Below are 17236 nucleotides of genomic sequence, written 5' to 3'. Positions count from 1 at the left end.
AATTGGTCCTCAGGGATGGACAAACCTTTCTCGAAGCTAATACTTCACGCTCTTGAACTTTGCAACAAAAAATAGCCCATCATCATTCGACTCGGTATATTTTTTCGATCACAGGAAGCCATGGCAGCCCCAAATCGGACCGCAAATAGATACCATACCTAAATATTTGATGCTGTGGATGTTGGAGTCCTTATCCAAGGCTCAAGGATATTTTTTCCGATCATACGAACCCAGGGCACGCCCAGCACAGAATGCAAGCCGGGAATCAATCAGGGAAATCATATTTTTCCGATCACAGGAGGCCAGCGGGCCGATTTGGGCCCACAAAAAGAAAAACCAGCGACCTCCTGCCGATTTCTGTTCGCCTGGTATTCCCGATTTGAAATTTCTCGTTTCGGCCATTTGAGTGGTCGCTAGTTGAGGGTTGTTGTGGTAAAACAATTGACAACAAAATGTTGTGGGAATACAATTTAGGCCTAGGCCTAACCTGGGACAGCGGGGACTCGCGGGGTTGACCAAAACTCTCGGCGCCGGAGAATATGTCTATCCGCGTTACGCGATAGCTTTTTGGGCGGTAACGACTTCATGGTCTCTACCCATTTCATATAGATTTTCGGATGTATTTATTTCTATCTATATATTAAAATTGAACCGCTATATCGACAATCAACAATTCGCAAATAGAATTGAATTTTCCAACGTTTTTTCTGTTTATTTCTAAAAATTTCCTGTTTTGTTTTGCAGTTTTTTATAAAAGGAACAAGAAAACATTCCGAAACAGTTCTTCCGAATGCATTTTCCAACCTTAGCCTAAAACAGAACTCTCTTTCTCTGGAAGTCTTAGAGTGTGTGTGTGGGAAGCGGCTGGGGGATGGATGTGGGGAAGATTGCTTATTTTTTCAGTGCCTGCACAAAGTTGCCCAAATCGTATTCCTCCTCGTACTGGTACTCGGACCACAGCTCCGGCATGTTCTCGATGAACGTGTTCACGGACATGCCACCAGCGGCAGATTGAGTTTCTGTGGCGGCGGATCCGCCGCCGGCCTTGCCATTCCCTCCATTGAAGAGATCGAAGATCTGCGAGGTGCCCATCGTCTGGAGCGAGGCATTCTCGGCACTCACCACCGTATTGGCGGTGAGGATTTTGAACTTCTGCAGCCCCATGATCTTCTCCTCGAGCGAGTTGCGGGTGATCAGGCGATACACATTGACCACCTTCTTCTGGCCGATTCGGTGGGCTCGATCCATGGCCTGCAGATCCTTCATGGGATTCCAGTCGTGCTCCACAAAGATGACGGTGTCGGCACCAGTTAAATTTAGACCCAAGCCGCCAACCTACAAGCACATAGTATTGATAGTACTTCCAATGGGAGATGGGATATCAGATCAGAGTCTTACCAGCGTGGTCAGGAGCAGCACGTCAATGCTGGGATCGCTATTAAAGTTATTGACTATATCCTGGCGCTGGGAGGCGGGCACACTGCCATCCAGCCGCAAGTACGTGACGCTGGGAAGGTGCCGCCGCAGCAGATCGTGCTCCACAATGTCCAGCATGGCCTTCAGCTGGCAAAAAATGAGCGCCCGATGCTGGCTGACTGACTCCGTTTGCACACCAATGCCGCAGTCGAGGAGAAGTTGTCTGTGGATGAAGAGAATGAATGATGCTCTCGATAGAGAGAAGATCGGTACACATACTTGAGGGCTGGCAGCTTGGCCGAGTGTTCAATGTCGTCCAGGCAGCTGTTGGAGAGCGCCAGCTGGGCGGACACGTGGGACAGCTCCTCGGATTGGCGGAGCACCAGCTTGGGGTGATTGCATACGTTCTGCAGGTAGCGCAGGGCCTGGAAGATGTGCGTCTTGTTGCTGAGATTCTCCGTCGAGGCCACCGCCGTCGTTTCCCCGAACTTATCCAAGCATCCCTTCAGGTGTTTGCTGCTAAAGTCCTCGTAGAGTCGCAGTTGGAGGGGACTCAGCTCACACAGCAGATCCTGGGTTATTTTCGGCGGCAGATCCTTGAGCACATCCTCCTTGACACGGCGCAGCAGGAAGGGCAGGACCTGGCGATGCAATGCCTCCATGGCCAGGACACCGGCCTCCTGCTCTTTGGGTGAACTCTTGGCATCGCGCGATGCCAAAATGGGCCGTGAGAAGCGTTGGATAAACTGCTTCTCGGTGCCCAGGAAGCCCGGCATTAGGAAGTCGAAGAGGGACCACAGCTCCAGGACATTGTTCTGGATGGGCGTGCCCGAGAGGATCAGCCTGTGGTTCGCCCGCAGCTGCTTGATGGCCTTTGAGCTCTTTGTCTTGCCGTTCTTGATGATGTGCCCCTCGTCCAGGACGCAGTAGTTGAAGTGGATGCCACGGAAGAAGTCGATGTCCTTGCGGACCGTGTCGTAGGAGGCCACAACGAGGTTGCACGTCGTCCCAATCTCACTGCGCAGCTTCTCGCGCCCGAGGGGGAAGCCAAAGTAGTGGAGGGGCCGCAGCACAGAGCTCTGGCCGAGGAACTTCTCCACCTCGTACACCCAGTGGCCTGTGAGGGTCGGCGGACAGATCACGAGACTCGGGAGATTGGTGTGCGCCGCCGCCTGGCGCTGCAGGTGATCGCCGGCCAGGATGCAGATGGTCTGGAGGGTCTTGCCCAGACCCATGTCGTCGCAGAGTATGCCGTGCAGGTTGTACTTGTTGAGGAACCACAGCCAATTGATGCCCGCCTGCTGGTAGCAGCGCAGCTCCACGCTGATCGGCACCGGCACCTGGTAGTTCGGAATGGACTTGGGATTGAACAGGTAGTCGAGGAACTCCCGATCGCGCGTCCTTCGCGCCTGCAACGGCTCGCTCTTCAGCTGATCCGTCTTGCAGCCGCTGTCCAGGGGCATCAGCTGCACCAGATTGGCGAAGCAATGGGTGGACAGCAGGCGCACGGCTTCATTGGGGTCGCTCATGGCCCCGAGCAGGGGCACCACCAGCAGGACTATGTACGGCACCACCTTGATCTGCAGCCGACTGACCACACGCTCAATGGCCTCCACTGCACCCTGGCGTTCGATGAGCTGCTCAATCTTGCCGAGCATCGGCAGCAGCTCCTGCACCACAAAGTGCATCGTCAGGCAGGCATTGATCTCCGCCAGCACGGCAATGCAGCGGGCGGCCATGTGTCGCACTGCCTTCAGGGGATGCCTCACAATGAATCCCAGGGGAGGGAGCAGCGCGTACATCTGCGGATGCAGTGCCTGGTGCAGATGCGGGGCCGCTGTCTCGATCAGCTGCAGGGAGCCAATCAGCTCGGTGCATGCCTGCAGCTCTGGCAGAGTGTTGGCCAGCTTCAGCAGGTCCGTTTCTTGGACAAACTGCGCGACCTTCCCGAACATTAGCTGCTGGAATATGGTCACCTTCTCGAGGATGTGCTCCCCAAAGGTGCTGCACAGCTTGGCGATGGTGCAGGCGGCTCCCAGGCGCTGAATGCGACACTGCTTGGCCTCTGCCTCCTTGGCCTGCTGCACTTTCAGCTCCACGTGCGCTGAGGCCGCTGCGGCGGCCGCCAAGATCTCGCTCGCCGGCGGTCGTCCGGGACCGCGCGAAGATCCGGTGGACGCTGTTCCAGTGGTGGGGGTGCCACGCGTGCCGCCACTGCTGTTGGAGCCACTGCCACTCGTCATGGCCTGCTGGAGGGTGAGTGTCAGGATGCCGTAGTAAAGGCAGCTGCTGCTGGCACCCGAAGTGTTCTGTGGCTGTCCCTGTATCTGCGTGAGGGTTTGCTGTGGCATCACCTAAAAGAAAAGAGAGCAATGGCTGTCATGTGGCTGTGGATTCTGGTGATTCCACTCGCGTCCTTACCAGCATAGGCGTATGGTCTGCATCGCTGCGCAGAAGGGTGCACAGATTCTTCAGAATCTTGCTGTTTGGACTAGGATTTCTATCACAAACCTGATCCATCAGGTGGACCAGGAACTCGGCGGAGAGCTGTTGCAGTTGGACGCACTGTTCCCGCTTAATGGACTCCATCAGAGGCTTCACCACCGGATTCAGCTTCTCGGGCAGGCAGTGGAGGGCGCAAATGGCTCCGGCGAGTGCTGCCTGGGCACTCACATGGTAGGCGCCCTGCTCGCTGGTCGTCTGCTGGTAGGAGGCCTGCAGGCTGCGTCGCCGCTCCTCGAGCATGTCCAGGAGCTTCGGCTTGAGGGTCAGGCTGCGCAGATTGTCGCTCAGTGTGGTGGCCACTGCCTCGATCTGCTCGAGGGTCAGGATCTTGGCATTGTTAAAGTCATTGATGGGGATCTTGTTCTGCTTCAGCGTGGCTATAAAGTCCTGCGCCTCCTGCAGCAGTCTGGTCAGGGAGGTGGCCACCTCATCGTAGTACACGTATTCGCTCACGCACTGATGCAGTTTCTCCTGCAGATTCGGTGGCCCCGGGCGCACTGGCTCATCCTCCAGCGCCCAGAAGGCAATAATCAGCCCGCAGACGATCCGCTGCACTGCCGAGTGGGCATTCAGATGCCCCAGAAGCACTTTCGTGTACAGATCCGTGGGACTCTCCATCTGGGGGGTGTACACCACTCCGGGCGCTGGCTGCACCAGGTAATGGGAGAGTGCCCCGAGTGCCCGCGATGAGGAGATCCTGGCGCGCATAAAGTTCGCCTCTCTTAGGTCCAACGGAGTCGCCTCGCTGCCGCCCAAATACAGTTTTTGCTGGGCATTCGCGTGCGCCAGGATGCCGCCGCCCAGGTCGTCGCCAATCCGTGCAGTCCGCCTTCGAGAGGGGATTCCAGTCGCTGGGTCACCACCGCCGCTGCCTGCTCTGATGAGTACCGATGGATCGAAGGCCAACTTGGGGGGCTGCATCGACAGGCAGATCCAGGAGGAGACATACGGACAGGCGGCAATCAGCAGCGCACCCAGATCCGCATGCTCGATGAGATTGGACCACACCTGACGCGCCAGTCCCTGTATATCCGCCTGAGGCTCCACCAGTATCCGCTGATAGATGTGCCTGAGGGCCTGCCTCAGCAGCTCTGACTTCCAATCCTTGACACCAAAGTTGAGCTTCATTTTGGGCTGATCCTCCTCGTCCTTCTCCTGCTTAATCTTCAGCTGCTTATCCGCAGTGGTGAGGGTGAGAAGCGTCTTGAGCGTCGATCTGCGCACCGAACTTGTGCTGTGCGAGAGAAAGGGCCACAGGCGTGGCACCAAAGTGGCCATCGGCTCCATTTCTATCCAGTTGGCAGCCTGCGGCAGACACAGAATGGCCGCCAGGAGGCCCATAAAACTATTGCAGGCGGACGTCAGCTCATCCTGATCGAGCAGCAGATCCCACAGCATCTTCACGATCGAAGAGACCTGCACGGGGCTCAGCAGCTTCGGCAGGCAGGCGGAGACGGGTATCAATGTGGCCGCAGCCACAGCCCCCACATCATCCACTGCGTCCAGCAGGCCGATCAGTATGTTGGAGATCGATTGGGGAATGTAGATCGGCAGCAGCTCCTCCCGCACCACAAACACATACTTCAGGCCGAGCAACCCCCCGTGGCGCACCTCCCACTCGTTCTTGTGCTGGATCAACTGCAGCAGTATGTTCACAATCCGCTGCACCTTCGATGCCTCAATCTCCTTGACGAGGGTCCCCAGTACTTGGGCGCAGGTCTCGCGCACTGGCGCCACCACCTGGTCGGACACAAAGTCCCCGAAACGGTCCAAGGACAGGACACAGAGCAGACGCAGTGCCGCATCCTCCAGCCAGCGACTGTGCGCCTCCTGCATTTGTTCTCTCGTTTGAGTGAGCGACTTCCCAGCGCCCTGGGCATGCTGGTTGATCAGTTCGCGCAGGGCTGTGGCTGCGCCGTGGCGTACCTCCCATTTGGCATGAAAGAGATCGATGAAGAGGCGCGAACAAAAGTTATCCAAGGGCCACGAAATGGCATCGACCCAAGTGCCAGTGGCATCCGGTACGGCGGCTACAATTAACAGAGAAAGAGAGATAGAGAGAGAGACAAGGTTAATCCATGAATTAAGTGTAATTAATGGCCTCCAGCCACTCACTCACTCCGCCGCCCACTCACCATTTAAGCTGTAAAATATCTCCTGACCAACGCTCGACTTTAGTTTCTTTTTCTCTGGCTCATCGCCGGCGGGGGCTGTGACTGTCGCTGCCGCTGCCGCTGCAATGGTGGCCACTGGCGCGCTTGTGGCACCATTCCCATTGCCGTTGCTGTTGCTGCCAGTGCTGTGATTGCTGTTCGAGTTGCGGCGACTGCAGGTGGGCGTCACGGAGGAGGCAGCCGTCGTGGTCGTCCCTTGACGTGCCTTGCGCTTCGCACGATTCATTTCCCTGCAGCTGAGAGTCTTCCCGTTGGCTGCCGCCGCCTGGGGTTTTATGTTCAGTATATGCTCCACGGGCATCTTCTCGGCATTCACATTGTAGTTGGTGCCACTCCGCGCCAGTGCCACATCCTCGTCGGTGATCATGTCCGTGAGATTGACACCCATCTTGGCGGCTGCCGTCAGCCCGAGTTTGTCGTTGAGCAGCGCTCGCTGTCGACTCAGGCGACTGGCCACGCTCCGCTGCTGCTCTTCCTCCGCTCCCCCGCCACTAGCCGGCTGCTCCTCCTGCACATCGAACTCATTGCCCTCGGAGCCGATTAGACGCGCTCCCTTGTGGAGGATCTGCTGCAGATCGAACTCGTCGAAGCTCAGCATCCGCTCGCTGCCGCCAGTTGTCGAGGATCCACTCGACTGGCAGCTATCCTCTTCGGCAGCCCCATCGCTCGACGGTCTTTCCTTCTTAATTATGATTCCCGCTCCAGCGCCCGCCACTCCGCCCAACTGTTCTTCGGGTTGCCATGCGGGCACCTGCTTGAGTATGGCTTCCACGGTCTGGGCTGCCGCAATGCGCGTCTCCCATGACGAGCTGTGCAGGTAGCCGACCAGCCGATTGAGCAGCACATGCAGCTCCTGCGGATAGAGTTTTTGAACTTCGCCAATCTGCTTGGCGGCCGCCTGACGTGTGGCCGCTGTGGACCCCGACTCGAGTAGGATGAACAGTCGATCGAGTCTGCAAAGTGGGTAACAGCACGGGATTAGTTGTGTGTTCTCTTTGCGCAAGAGCTTCTTCTTACCGAGATGTCATTATATAAATGGAAGAGGTTTGTGATACAATTTGAGTGTCCGTCCGTCCGTCCGTCCGCCCTGGATCGACGGGTCTCCTATCTCCTCTACTCCGCTAAGTAACTAATCTGGAAAGCACAAGAGAAGAGGGAGAATTATTTATAGGATAAGACTAACAGTGTCTATAAATGCTCCAAGCCGGTAGCCCGCGAATCCCAAAACAAAATACATGCAGTGTGCATGACGCGGCACATTGATGCCCAGGAAACCCAGTTGGAAATTTAGGTGCCGCAAGGCGGTCTCCCACTCAAGGGTCCGGCGAAAAAGCAGACCTAAAACTTCATAAATGGACGCACATTCGTATTACAGGTAGAAATAAAAAACCATTGTCAAGGCCAATCAAAATTACATCTATCTCGTGGTTATGATGTGGGTACTATTTGTATAATAATCATAGACAGACAGTGAGAGAGAGAGCGACCTTTTGTACCCTCTGGGTTGTCTATATTATTCTATAAACTATACATATATTTATTCTAACTATTAGTTAGTTGCATTTGCATTAGCATTAGACAGATGCACATAGTAATGTGCGATAAACTACAGCCGCCATTCCAGAGGGGGGGTGGGTCTGGTCTGTGGGGTCAAAAACATAGATTTATGACATTTTCCAGTGCCTCTTTTGTCCAATAACCAGGAGCCACGTGGACAAAGGCTTGGACAGTGCTTCCAGGAGCAGGGGGTAGGTCGGTAGAGGATTTCAGTGGTGCCTCAACCCATTTCATTTGGTCGATAAGAGGTGGGCTAGGGGCCTCTCGCAAATTGACTCATTCACTGCTTGAATGGGTGCTTCAATGGCTCTGTTGTGCTGTGCTCTGGTGCCTGACTGGCCCGTTGAGGCGTGAGCGTTCGTTCGGGAGCAGAACGTGACAATTGAGTAAATTACGGGATTTTGCATACGACCAGGGACTACGGACAAGCGCAACCGTATTACGCCGAACCTGACGAGGTGACGAGCAAAGGGGATATATCAACGCTGCTCTTTAAAGATATTGAAAAGCGAACTATCAAGCGGAGAAGCCCCTGTTGGGGCACATTCCCCACAAATGACGCTGACAAAAAGTCCAAGGAAAAATGTCTGGCAAGTGGCACGAATATGACCATTCGCCACGAGCGATTCTAGGGATATATTTGTATAAAATAGCAACAAAAAAGGTTAAAATATATTCGAAATTACCCAAACTTGTGGCTTTTAGATAAACTGAGGTGGGAAATATTCGAATAATATAAGAAAAAACTACAATTACTGAGTTAATGAGTCGCTTTTTGGGTAATCAGCTGTTTTTGGTTTTGCCAGTCACGTGTGAACGTTGAATGCACTGCACTGTGGACGTCGTGGTATCAAAAAGGTGAATAGCACAAGCATTCGTTTACCCAATAAGCGGATTACCAATATAGTATTCAGAAAAGATAAGAGCACTCCCTTTTCTTTTTTAGATGTCTTATCAGCGGGGTATTTGGAAGAAGGAAGAAGGAGAGAGAGATAAGCAGCAGAGAAACAGAAACTTAAGGTTCACTGAACCAACGCAAAGAAGTTCTCGAAAAGAACTGACGACGTAGAAACCAATTCTAGAATTACAAGAATACGATACGTAATGGCCTGTCCTATGATAATACCCAGTCACGTGCTTAATATCCAATAAAAAACACACACTTACATAAACATAAATAAAAGAATAAACAAATAATGAAAGCATTTGTATGGAGGGAGACATGTGTCGCATGGATAAACCATTTAAAGAGGAGTCCCTACTATATCGATGACTATATCTATATATTGTACCGAGACCTTGGCAGGTGGCGTGGCTCTGGCTCTGGCTCTGCCCCTGAAAGCGGGCCTTTTGGAAAATGCTTTGTAATTAAACTTCCATTAGATGAAAATCGACAAATACAAAATGCGGCAATCGCCATCGCAATTATTGTATTGATTTTACCACCCATTGCCGCGCTGGTTCTTCGGTCTACTATGTGGCATGTGGACGGTGGGGCGTGTGGGGGGCGGGGGGTTGCACGTTTATTTATACATTTTATGCGATAGATAAGCTGCCTGCCTGCCTGCCTGCCTGACTGCCTGCCGCCCGAATGGGCCCACATTTTCATTATTATCAATATGGTGTGGACACATAAACGGAACGATTAAGGCATGGGGACATGGCCATAACCATTTATTTAGAAATTAGTATGTACATACATTCCACAGTTAGTTTGTCGCAATTTATAGGTTTTTAAAGAAATTTCATCCTTAAAAATTAAAGCATATTTCTCGATGTTCATGTGGCTGTGCTCCCAATCCATTTTTGGGGGCAAATTTCGACTGTTTTTGCTAGATGAAAGTTCAATATTTATTTCGACAACAATAATGGGGGGTGAGGTGGGGGATATTATAACAGCTGCAGCGCAGAATGTTGCACACACTGCTGCAGAGTACCCAATCGAATTTATTGGCAAAACAAACAGAACTGAAAGGAGTTCTGAGAATCATATGGGGATGGCTTGGATGGGAATGGATGGAAGACGCATTTTCGGAGGCAGAGCATCTAGTTCTACAACTAAAACCTATTGAATATTCAATTGTTGTTCCTCAGGTATTTCTATGCCACAAAAACAAAAGAAAAGAAACTATGGCAAGAATACAATGACGAATCTTTGGATACCCTAGAAGATGCAATATCCCTTAAGCTGAGCAACCAATATTCCTGAAATTAAGACATTCCTGGATGCAAGAAATACATAAATACATAAATACGCTCCAACAGCTTTGCAATGGCCATTATGCCCCCACAAGAAAGGGTAGTAGGGTATGCAAAAAGTTGAGGCTCCGTTTTGGAAACTAGTTCAAGAGTCGCCCTACCCCAAGCGTCGAAGAGAGACGGCAAGAAAGAGGAGGAAGCCAGTAAGAGACAGAGAGAAAGAGACTGCAGCAGTACCCAGAGTGTGAGTCCGTCAATGGGGCTTGTCGTCGATTACGGCAGCAGACCATAAATAAATACAGGTGCTGGAGCTCTGTTGCTTGCGGCTTGGGGCTGCTGCTCGTACTCGTATTGCCTATTGCCTTGTCGTGCGGCAACGTGGACACCCGCAACGTATGGGCATTCCACATTTTTGCTACGCTGGTGGCTGATGGTGGCGGCTGATGGCTGATGGCTGGCGACTGTAGTTCGTCCACCCACTGAAACCGAGAGGCAACAACAGAGAATAGAGTCCAATGAATGGGCTGCCGACCACCACCACCATCCGCCCCACCGCTGGCCGGACGACACAAATAGCAAAAGACTAAAAACAAATTGAGCAATGTGCTGCCGACTAAAAATACTAGAACGAGGCGCATTTCACTTGGGATAGGGGTTTCAGCTGCCAAGAATCAAAGAAAAAACCGAAGCGATAAAACAAAAACTCACAAAAGAAGAACAAAATTCGTTTTGTTTTGGCAATAATTTCAGGCAAAAGATGGCTCTTACTGGGTCATATAATTGTGAGCGCGACTGTACATCTGTAACCACTTTTATCCGGCCCAAGCGGATAAACAGCATTCAGAATGGACTTCCTATGAAATTAGTGCACAGACAAATCGAGAGCATATATTCCAGAGCTTTGAATAAAGTTTCCTCAATGGCTGCTCCTCTCTTATCAAAACACACTGTGCCCCCTTGGCCCCGCGTGCTGAGTGCGAGAGAGCAGCACAGCAATAACATAAGCATTACACACACACCCACACACATGGAAACGGGCAACGGAAGCAAAACGCTGGCAACGCCTCTGCCGCTGTCGCAGTCGACGATAAGCGGAGACGTCAGTGCTGCCAGAATTTCAGAGTCCATACAAAACAAATATCCCAAAAAAAGCTAAAACCCAAACAAAATAAGCTACAAATAAATACACCAAAGAAAGCGACATTTTGTGGACAACAAATGGACAGAGAGCAGTATGGGAGATGCACAAATAAACTAGTTCCAATCTACAGAAGAGATGCAATTTACATTTAAAGCTAAAACAAGCTCAACAGCTTGCCAGATCTAGCCTAAAATACGCTAAACTGGCAGCAGCGCGAGGGAGACCCGACCCTCAGCTCACACAACGCCCCCCGTGCCCCATGTGAAATAATACCAATGCAATAATCTCTCTGGCGAGAATAAAGCTCGACTGCTGCTATTATGGAGAACAGAACGTGTACGTACTCATTAGATATGCATGTTTTTTAATGTTATATCACTCACCTTTGGCAATGGTTGCGTTTGTGGCGGCGGCGGCGGCCTACCTTTCCCCCTCCCAACAAGCAATCAGCTTTTGTGAGGGGACACGCGACTGGCAAGTCTCTCGCGCAAGGTTTTGCAACTTGCGATTCAACTCATGCGCTCTGCATTTTCTAATTGATTTGTATGCTCCCAAAAACTGTACAATCAATGCCCCCTACTCCTTGCTCCGCTCTGCTGCTGCTGCTGCTGCTGCTGCAGCGTTCAACGTTTTTTTTTTTCGCAAGCAGCGTCACAAATCGCGTTTTCTTATTCACTCGCACACGCACGCACAATTGATTTTTCACGCACACACACACTTGCATACGCGCTTCGGTCTGGGGTCCGGCGTGGCGTATTTAATTAGAATGCGGCAAATGTCGTTTGGTCGCATACAATCAATGTTTTAACTTAACATTGGGCTTCACGCTGACACAAACACTCTCCGTCCGCACGGGGCTTTTTAATTTTCGGTTTTCGTTTTCAGGAGTCATGTTGTTCCGATGGCTGTTACATTTATAGTGTGCTTGGCTCAGCACGAAACATGCAGTTTTTAGGCGGTGTGAGGGAGACAGAAATAGACGAACGGCAGATGGCAGAGCGAGATGGAGATATAACTGGGTATCGATATATCAATACATCGATATATAGTTTTGGTTGAGTTGATAAAGTATTGGTAATATTGTTTTGAACGGGAATGCGGATATTTTCTGTCGAATATTGCATCAAATTACACTGATTTTTCTCGTCGTTAGATTAGAATATAGTTATCGATGAACAGGGTAGCGCAAAAAAAATATCGGTATTCTTGTGCGATACCTTCAATAACAAGTGAAAATATCACAGCACACCACTAACATTTACAGGTTTGAAAAACATCGGTATCCGCACCGATTGTTTCCCCAGGGATGCACTCCCACAATCGATTATTTCGGTAATTTGTGTGCGTCCCTTTTTCGTTTTCGATAGTGATTTCTTTTTCCGGAAAACTGCAAATATAATTGATAAAGCCCATAAAAAGTGTTGCATGATGAACACACTGGGCCCCAAGAAGGACGGAAGTCCGAATATTGACTTCTTTCAGTCGTCAGAGACGCTGCAGGGCTTCGAATCAATCAGGCAATGGCTGCAAAAGAATTGTAAAAAGGTGAGTACAACAACGCTGCCGACGCAAAACAAAAATGGCGCTTTAGTTCGTGGAAAAAAAAACAATCAATTGCAAAAACTCTTCCCTTTTAGTACCTGGCGCACAGCTCGGAGCCCATTACCAAGGAGTCCCTGGCTCAATTGCTTATACAATTTCTGCAATATGTGGAGGCGAAGCTGGGCAAGAATTCGGCCGAGCCGCCGGCGACCAGAATTCCGGTTAGTAGTCGTGTGTGGGGAGGGTGCTCTTTGTACAGGGTGTTCTGTGTACGTGTTTGTGTGTACATGCGAATATTATAATTTCGGGGATGGGATTTGGATATTATATTTGTGGAACGAGCAGCGTTAATCGAAATGTCTTCCCTTCCTCCCGTCAGATGCGTTGCTTTCTGGACTTTAAGAACGGCGGAGGTCTGTGCATCATCTTCTCCACGATGTTCCGATTCCGCGCGGAGCAGCGGGGAAAGAAGTTTGACTTTTCCATTGGCAAGAATCCCACGAGGAAGGATCCCAACATTCAGCTGCTGATCGAGATCGAGCAGGCTCTGGTGGAGGCGGATCTATACCGCATACCCTACATCTATATAAGGCCGGAGATCGAGAAGGGTTTCGAGGGACGGCTGCGCGAGATTCTCGACAATCGGAGGGTGGAAATCGTCACCGACGAGGAGGATGCCACGCACATTGTCTATCCGATTGTGGATCCGCATCCGGACGAGTATGCACGTCCCATTTTCAAGCGTGGCAGTCATGTGATGCTGCATTGGTACTACTTTCCCGAATCCTATGATTCGTGGACGGTCAACAGCTTCGATTTGCCGGAGAATATTCCCGAGAATCCGGAATCTCCGGCTGAGAGGTGGCGCGTCTCGGCCTCCTGGATCCTCGACTTGGAGCAGTACAACGAATGGATGGCCGAGGAGGACTATGAGGTGGATGAGCAGGGCAAGAAGAAGACCCACAAGCAGCGCATGTCCATCGACGACATCATGTCCTTTGGCGATGAAAAGAAAAAGCCCAGCACCAGCACTGGCAAGCAGAAGCGACGTCGCTCGCCCTCGCCCACAACATCCACATCGAAGCCCGGCAAGCGCAAGCGTTCCCCGGCCGTGATTCACAAGAAAACCAGAAACGATGAGGAAGATGAAGATCTGACGCGGGACCTGGATGATCCGCCGGCCGAACCGAATGTTCAGGAGGTGCACAAGGCCAGTACGGCCTTGCAATCGACTTCCAGTCCAGCACCAGGTAGCAAATCGCGTGGCGACAACGATATGATGCCCATCAAGGGTGAGTGGAAGTCTCTTTTTCTCCCTAGGATTGCATGTTGAGCATATTTTTGCATCCCTTTAGGTGGAACAATGACGGATCTGGACGATGAGATGACTGGGGGGAGTGCTGCCCAGGCACTGTCCACAGGCGATGGGGACAACTCGCAGACGGGCAAGACGAGCGACAACAGCAACACCCAGGAGTTCTCCTCGTCCGTCAAGGAGGATATGGAGGATAATGTGACCGAGCAGACGCACCACATCATTGTGCCCTCGTATTCGGCATGGTTTGACTACAACTCCATCCACGTGATCGAGAAGCGCGCGATGCCAGAGTTCTTTAACAGCAAAAACAAATCCAAGACCCCAGAGATCTACATGGCCTATAGAAACTTTATGATAGATACCTACAGGTGCCGTACTCCTATAAATACTGCTCTATCTGCCAGTTTACATCGTATTCCTTTCATTTTAGACTCAATCCCACGGAGTACTTGACCAGCACCGCCTGTAGACGCAATCTAGCGGGAGATGTGTGTGCCATTATGCGGGTGCATGCCTTCCTGGAGCAGTGGGGATTGATCAACTACCAGATCGATGCAGATCTGCGTCCCACGCCCATGGGACCGCCGCCTACCTCGCATTTCCATATCCTGTCCGACACGCCCTCGGGCCTGCAGGCCATTAATCCGCAAAAAACTCAGCAGCCATCGGCCGCCAAGACGCTGCTGGATCTCGACAAGAAGCCGCTGGGCAAGGATGGTAGCTTAGAGAGCTTGGGCGGCGACAAGAGCGGCACCCTTGGCGCCATCAAGACGGAGGCCTTGGAGAATGGAGCCGCCAGTGGATTGAGCTCTGGCGTGAGCCAATTTGGCTTGAAGCTGGATCAGTATGCCAAGAAGCCGGCTGCCATGAGGAACCGCACGGCGGCCAGCATGTCCAGGGAGTGGACCGACCAGGAGACACTGCTTCTGCTCGAGGGCCTGGAGATGCACAAGGACGACTGGAACAAGGTGTGCGAGCATGTGGGCTCCCGCACCCAGGACGAGTGCATTTTGCATTTCCTTCGACTGCCCATCGAAGATCCCTACCTGGAGGACGATGGCGGCTTCCTGGGACCCCTGGGCTGTCAGCCCATCCCATTCAGCAAGAGCGGCAATCCCATTATGTCCACGGTGGCATTTTTAGCCTCTGTGGTGGATCCCCGGGTGGCCGCCGCAGCCGCCAAGGCAGCCATGGAGGAATTTGCAGCCATTAAGGTGGGGGAAATTCATTAATTTCTTTGTTCTTTGTTAACCTTTGATGTTTCAACCTGCAATCGTAATCTCTTCTGTCGTTAGGACGAGGTGCCAGCCACCATTATGGACATCCATATAAAGAGCGTGAAGAAGGCCTCCGCCGGCGGCAAGTTCAATCCGAACTTTGGTTTGTCCAACAGCGGGATTGCGGGCACTGGCAACGACAAGGAGGATGAGGAGAGCAAGGATGGTAGCAGCGGCTCGGCCACAGCTGCCGGTGGCGCAGGCGGAGGAGCAGGAAGTGATGAGGAAATGAAGGATCTTACCAAGAAAGACGGTAATTCAATGGATATCTATAGAGATTTTAAGAGGGAATGTTCTGTTTCCTTTCTTTTTTGTTGATTGAATTTGATTTTAATGCGCAAATTTGTAATTCGTTTGAAATGTGGCCGTCATTTATTTGTTTTTTGTTTCGTTTTTATGTTCTACAACAACAACAACAAAAACCACCAACACAACAGACGATGCCAAGTCCAAAGACAAAACGAAATCGGATACCAAGACGAACACAAACACAGACTCTAGTTCCACATCATCATCATCATCATCGACAGCCACAAGCAACACGAACACTACCACAGATAATAAGAAACCGAAAGATTCGTCGGATAAAGCCAGCAAAACAGACAAATCAAATAAATCCTCACCCACAGACCCAACAGCAGCCGCATCAGCAGCAGTCGTCCCCAGTGGCAGTGGAGCAGGCGGAGTGGATGTTGACATCAAAACGGAGGAGAACAGTGGCGACGGGGAGACGAAGGATGGCAGCGATGGCTCCAAGGATGGCTCGAGTGGTCAAGGCAGCAACAAGGAGGGAGCCTTCAGTGAGAACAACATGCAGACGGCAGCAGCAGCCGCTCTGGCCTCGGCGGCCGTCAAGGCCAAGCATTTGGCTGCCCTCGAGGAGCGCAAGATCAAGTCTTTGGTGGCCCTGCTGGTCGAGACGCAAATGAAGAAGCTGGAGATCAAACTGAGGCACTTTGAGGAGCTGGAGGCCACCATGGAGAGGGAGCGCGAGGGCCTGGAGTACCAGCGACAGCAGCTGATTACAGAGCGTCAGCAGTTCCATTTGGAGCAGTTGAAGGCCGCCGAGTTCCGGGCCCGCCAGCAGGCGCATCATCGTCTGCAGCAGGAGCTCCAGGGCCAGGCAGCCGCTGCCGGTACCATGATCCTGCAACAGCAGCAGCAGCAGCAACAACAGCCGACGCCGCCACCGCAGCAGCCACAACAGCAGCAGCCACTGCCACAGCATCTGCATGCGCAGCAGCAGCAGCCACTGCCGCCCCATCAGGCGCAGGTGCAGCCCCAGCCGCTGGCCGCACCATCGGCACAGCATCAGCCCCTACCGCCGCACATAGCAGCTGTGGGCGTGGGTCCGCCGCCAAATGGGGCGTCTTTTGCAGCGCCGCCCATGGCGACGGCAGCTACTGGTGGAGCACCTCCACCAGGAGGCGGAATACCTGCCGTTTTGGCCACTGCCAGCGAACAAGCAGGAGCAGCGGCAGCAGTCGCCGCAGCAGCAGCCGCAGCCGCAGCGGCGGCGCAACCTCAGGCACCCACAGCGATGGGTAAGTGATTAAAAAAAGGTTTCCAATTGAATGGGAAAGATTAATGAACTTCTCTGGTCATCTAGATACCACACCGCCAATCAGTGCACCTGTTGCCGAGGCCCCAAGTGCACCGGGGGGACCGGTGGTGTTGCCGCCCGCTGTCTCAAGCATTCCTCCGGCCAGCGCTGTGGCTCCTGTGGCTGCTCCAGCCGTCGCTCCTCCATCTTAACTCTTTATTTAACGTATAAGCCAGCAAAAATTATTTAAGTTTAAGTCGTACGCTCTCATTATGTCTTATGTGTACTCTCCTCCTCCTCCTCCTCATCTCTCTCTTTTTATTTTGCTCCACTCAAAGCCCAAAACAAAGTCTTTTACTGTAATCCCGCCCAGCTTCTCGTGTGCTGTATATGTCTTTTAGTTTCGTTTCGTATCAGTCGAGTCCCCTCTGCCTCTGCCTCTGCCTCCGCCCCTGCGGTGCACAATTATTTGAATCTAAGTTTCAAAATACAAACAATCCATTCAATAAAAATATATTTACAAATACAAATGCTCGACCCGTTTGTACAGACTTGTCTTTACTT

At 52.0% G+C, this 17236-nt stretch overlaps 2 protein-coding genes across 3 annotated transcripts; one reads left to right on the top strand and one right to left on the bottom strand.

Moving 5' to 3' along the window:
• Positions 1-678: 678 nt before the first annotated feature.
• On the bottom strand, positions 679-11897 carry LOC6591905 (TATA-binding protein-associated factor 172). Its single transcript, XM_026984449.1, has 7 exons — positions 11376-11897; positions 7113-7229; positions 6057-7048; positions 3838-5951; positions 1696-3770; positions 1399-1639; positions 679-1335 (listed from the first exon to the last, which is right to left on the bottom strand). The coding sequence occupies exons 2-7, from the start codon at positions 7121-7123 to the stop codon at positions 892-894; spliced, it is 5877 nt and encodes a 1958-aa protein (XP_026840250.1). The 5' UTR covers positions 7124-7229; positions 11376-11897; the 3' UTR covers positions 679-891.
• Positions 11898-12387: 490 nt separating this feature from the next.
• LOC6591904 (SWI/SNF complex subunit SMARCC2) lies at positions 12388-17202 on the top strand. Of its 2 annotated transcripts, none has more exons than XM_026984452.1 (8): positions 12388-12537; positions 12630-12755; positions 12914-13826; positions 13890-14220; positions 14283-15066; positions 15148-15382; positions 15759-16673; positions 16739-17202. In XM_026984452.1, the coding sequence occupies exons 1-8, from the start codon at positions 12418-12420 to the stop codon at positions 16882-16884; spliced, it is 3570 nt and encodes a 1189-aa protein (XP_026840253.1). In that variant the 5' UTR covers positions 12388-12417; the 3' UTR covers positions 16885-17202. The 2 variants fall into 2 exon arrangements, with proteins under 2 accessions (XP_026840253.1, XP_002017051.2); XM_002017015.2 differs by having other exon boundaries at positions 15567-16673.
• Positions 17203-17236: the final 34 nt, after the last annotated feature.

This window comes from Drosophila persimilis, unplaced genomic scaffold (assembly GCF_003286085.1).
Source record: "Drosophila persimilis strain 14011-0111.01,24,50 unplaced genomic scaffold, DperRS2 tig00000000-arrow-pilon, whole genome shotgun sequence".
NCBI classification, from domain to species: Eukaryota; Metazoa; Arthropoda; class Insecta; order Diptera; family Drosophilidae; genus Drosophila; species Drosophila persimilis.
This window is presented reverse-complemented; position numbering and strand designations above follow the sequence as displayed.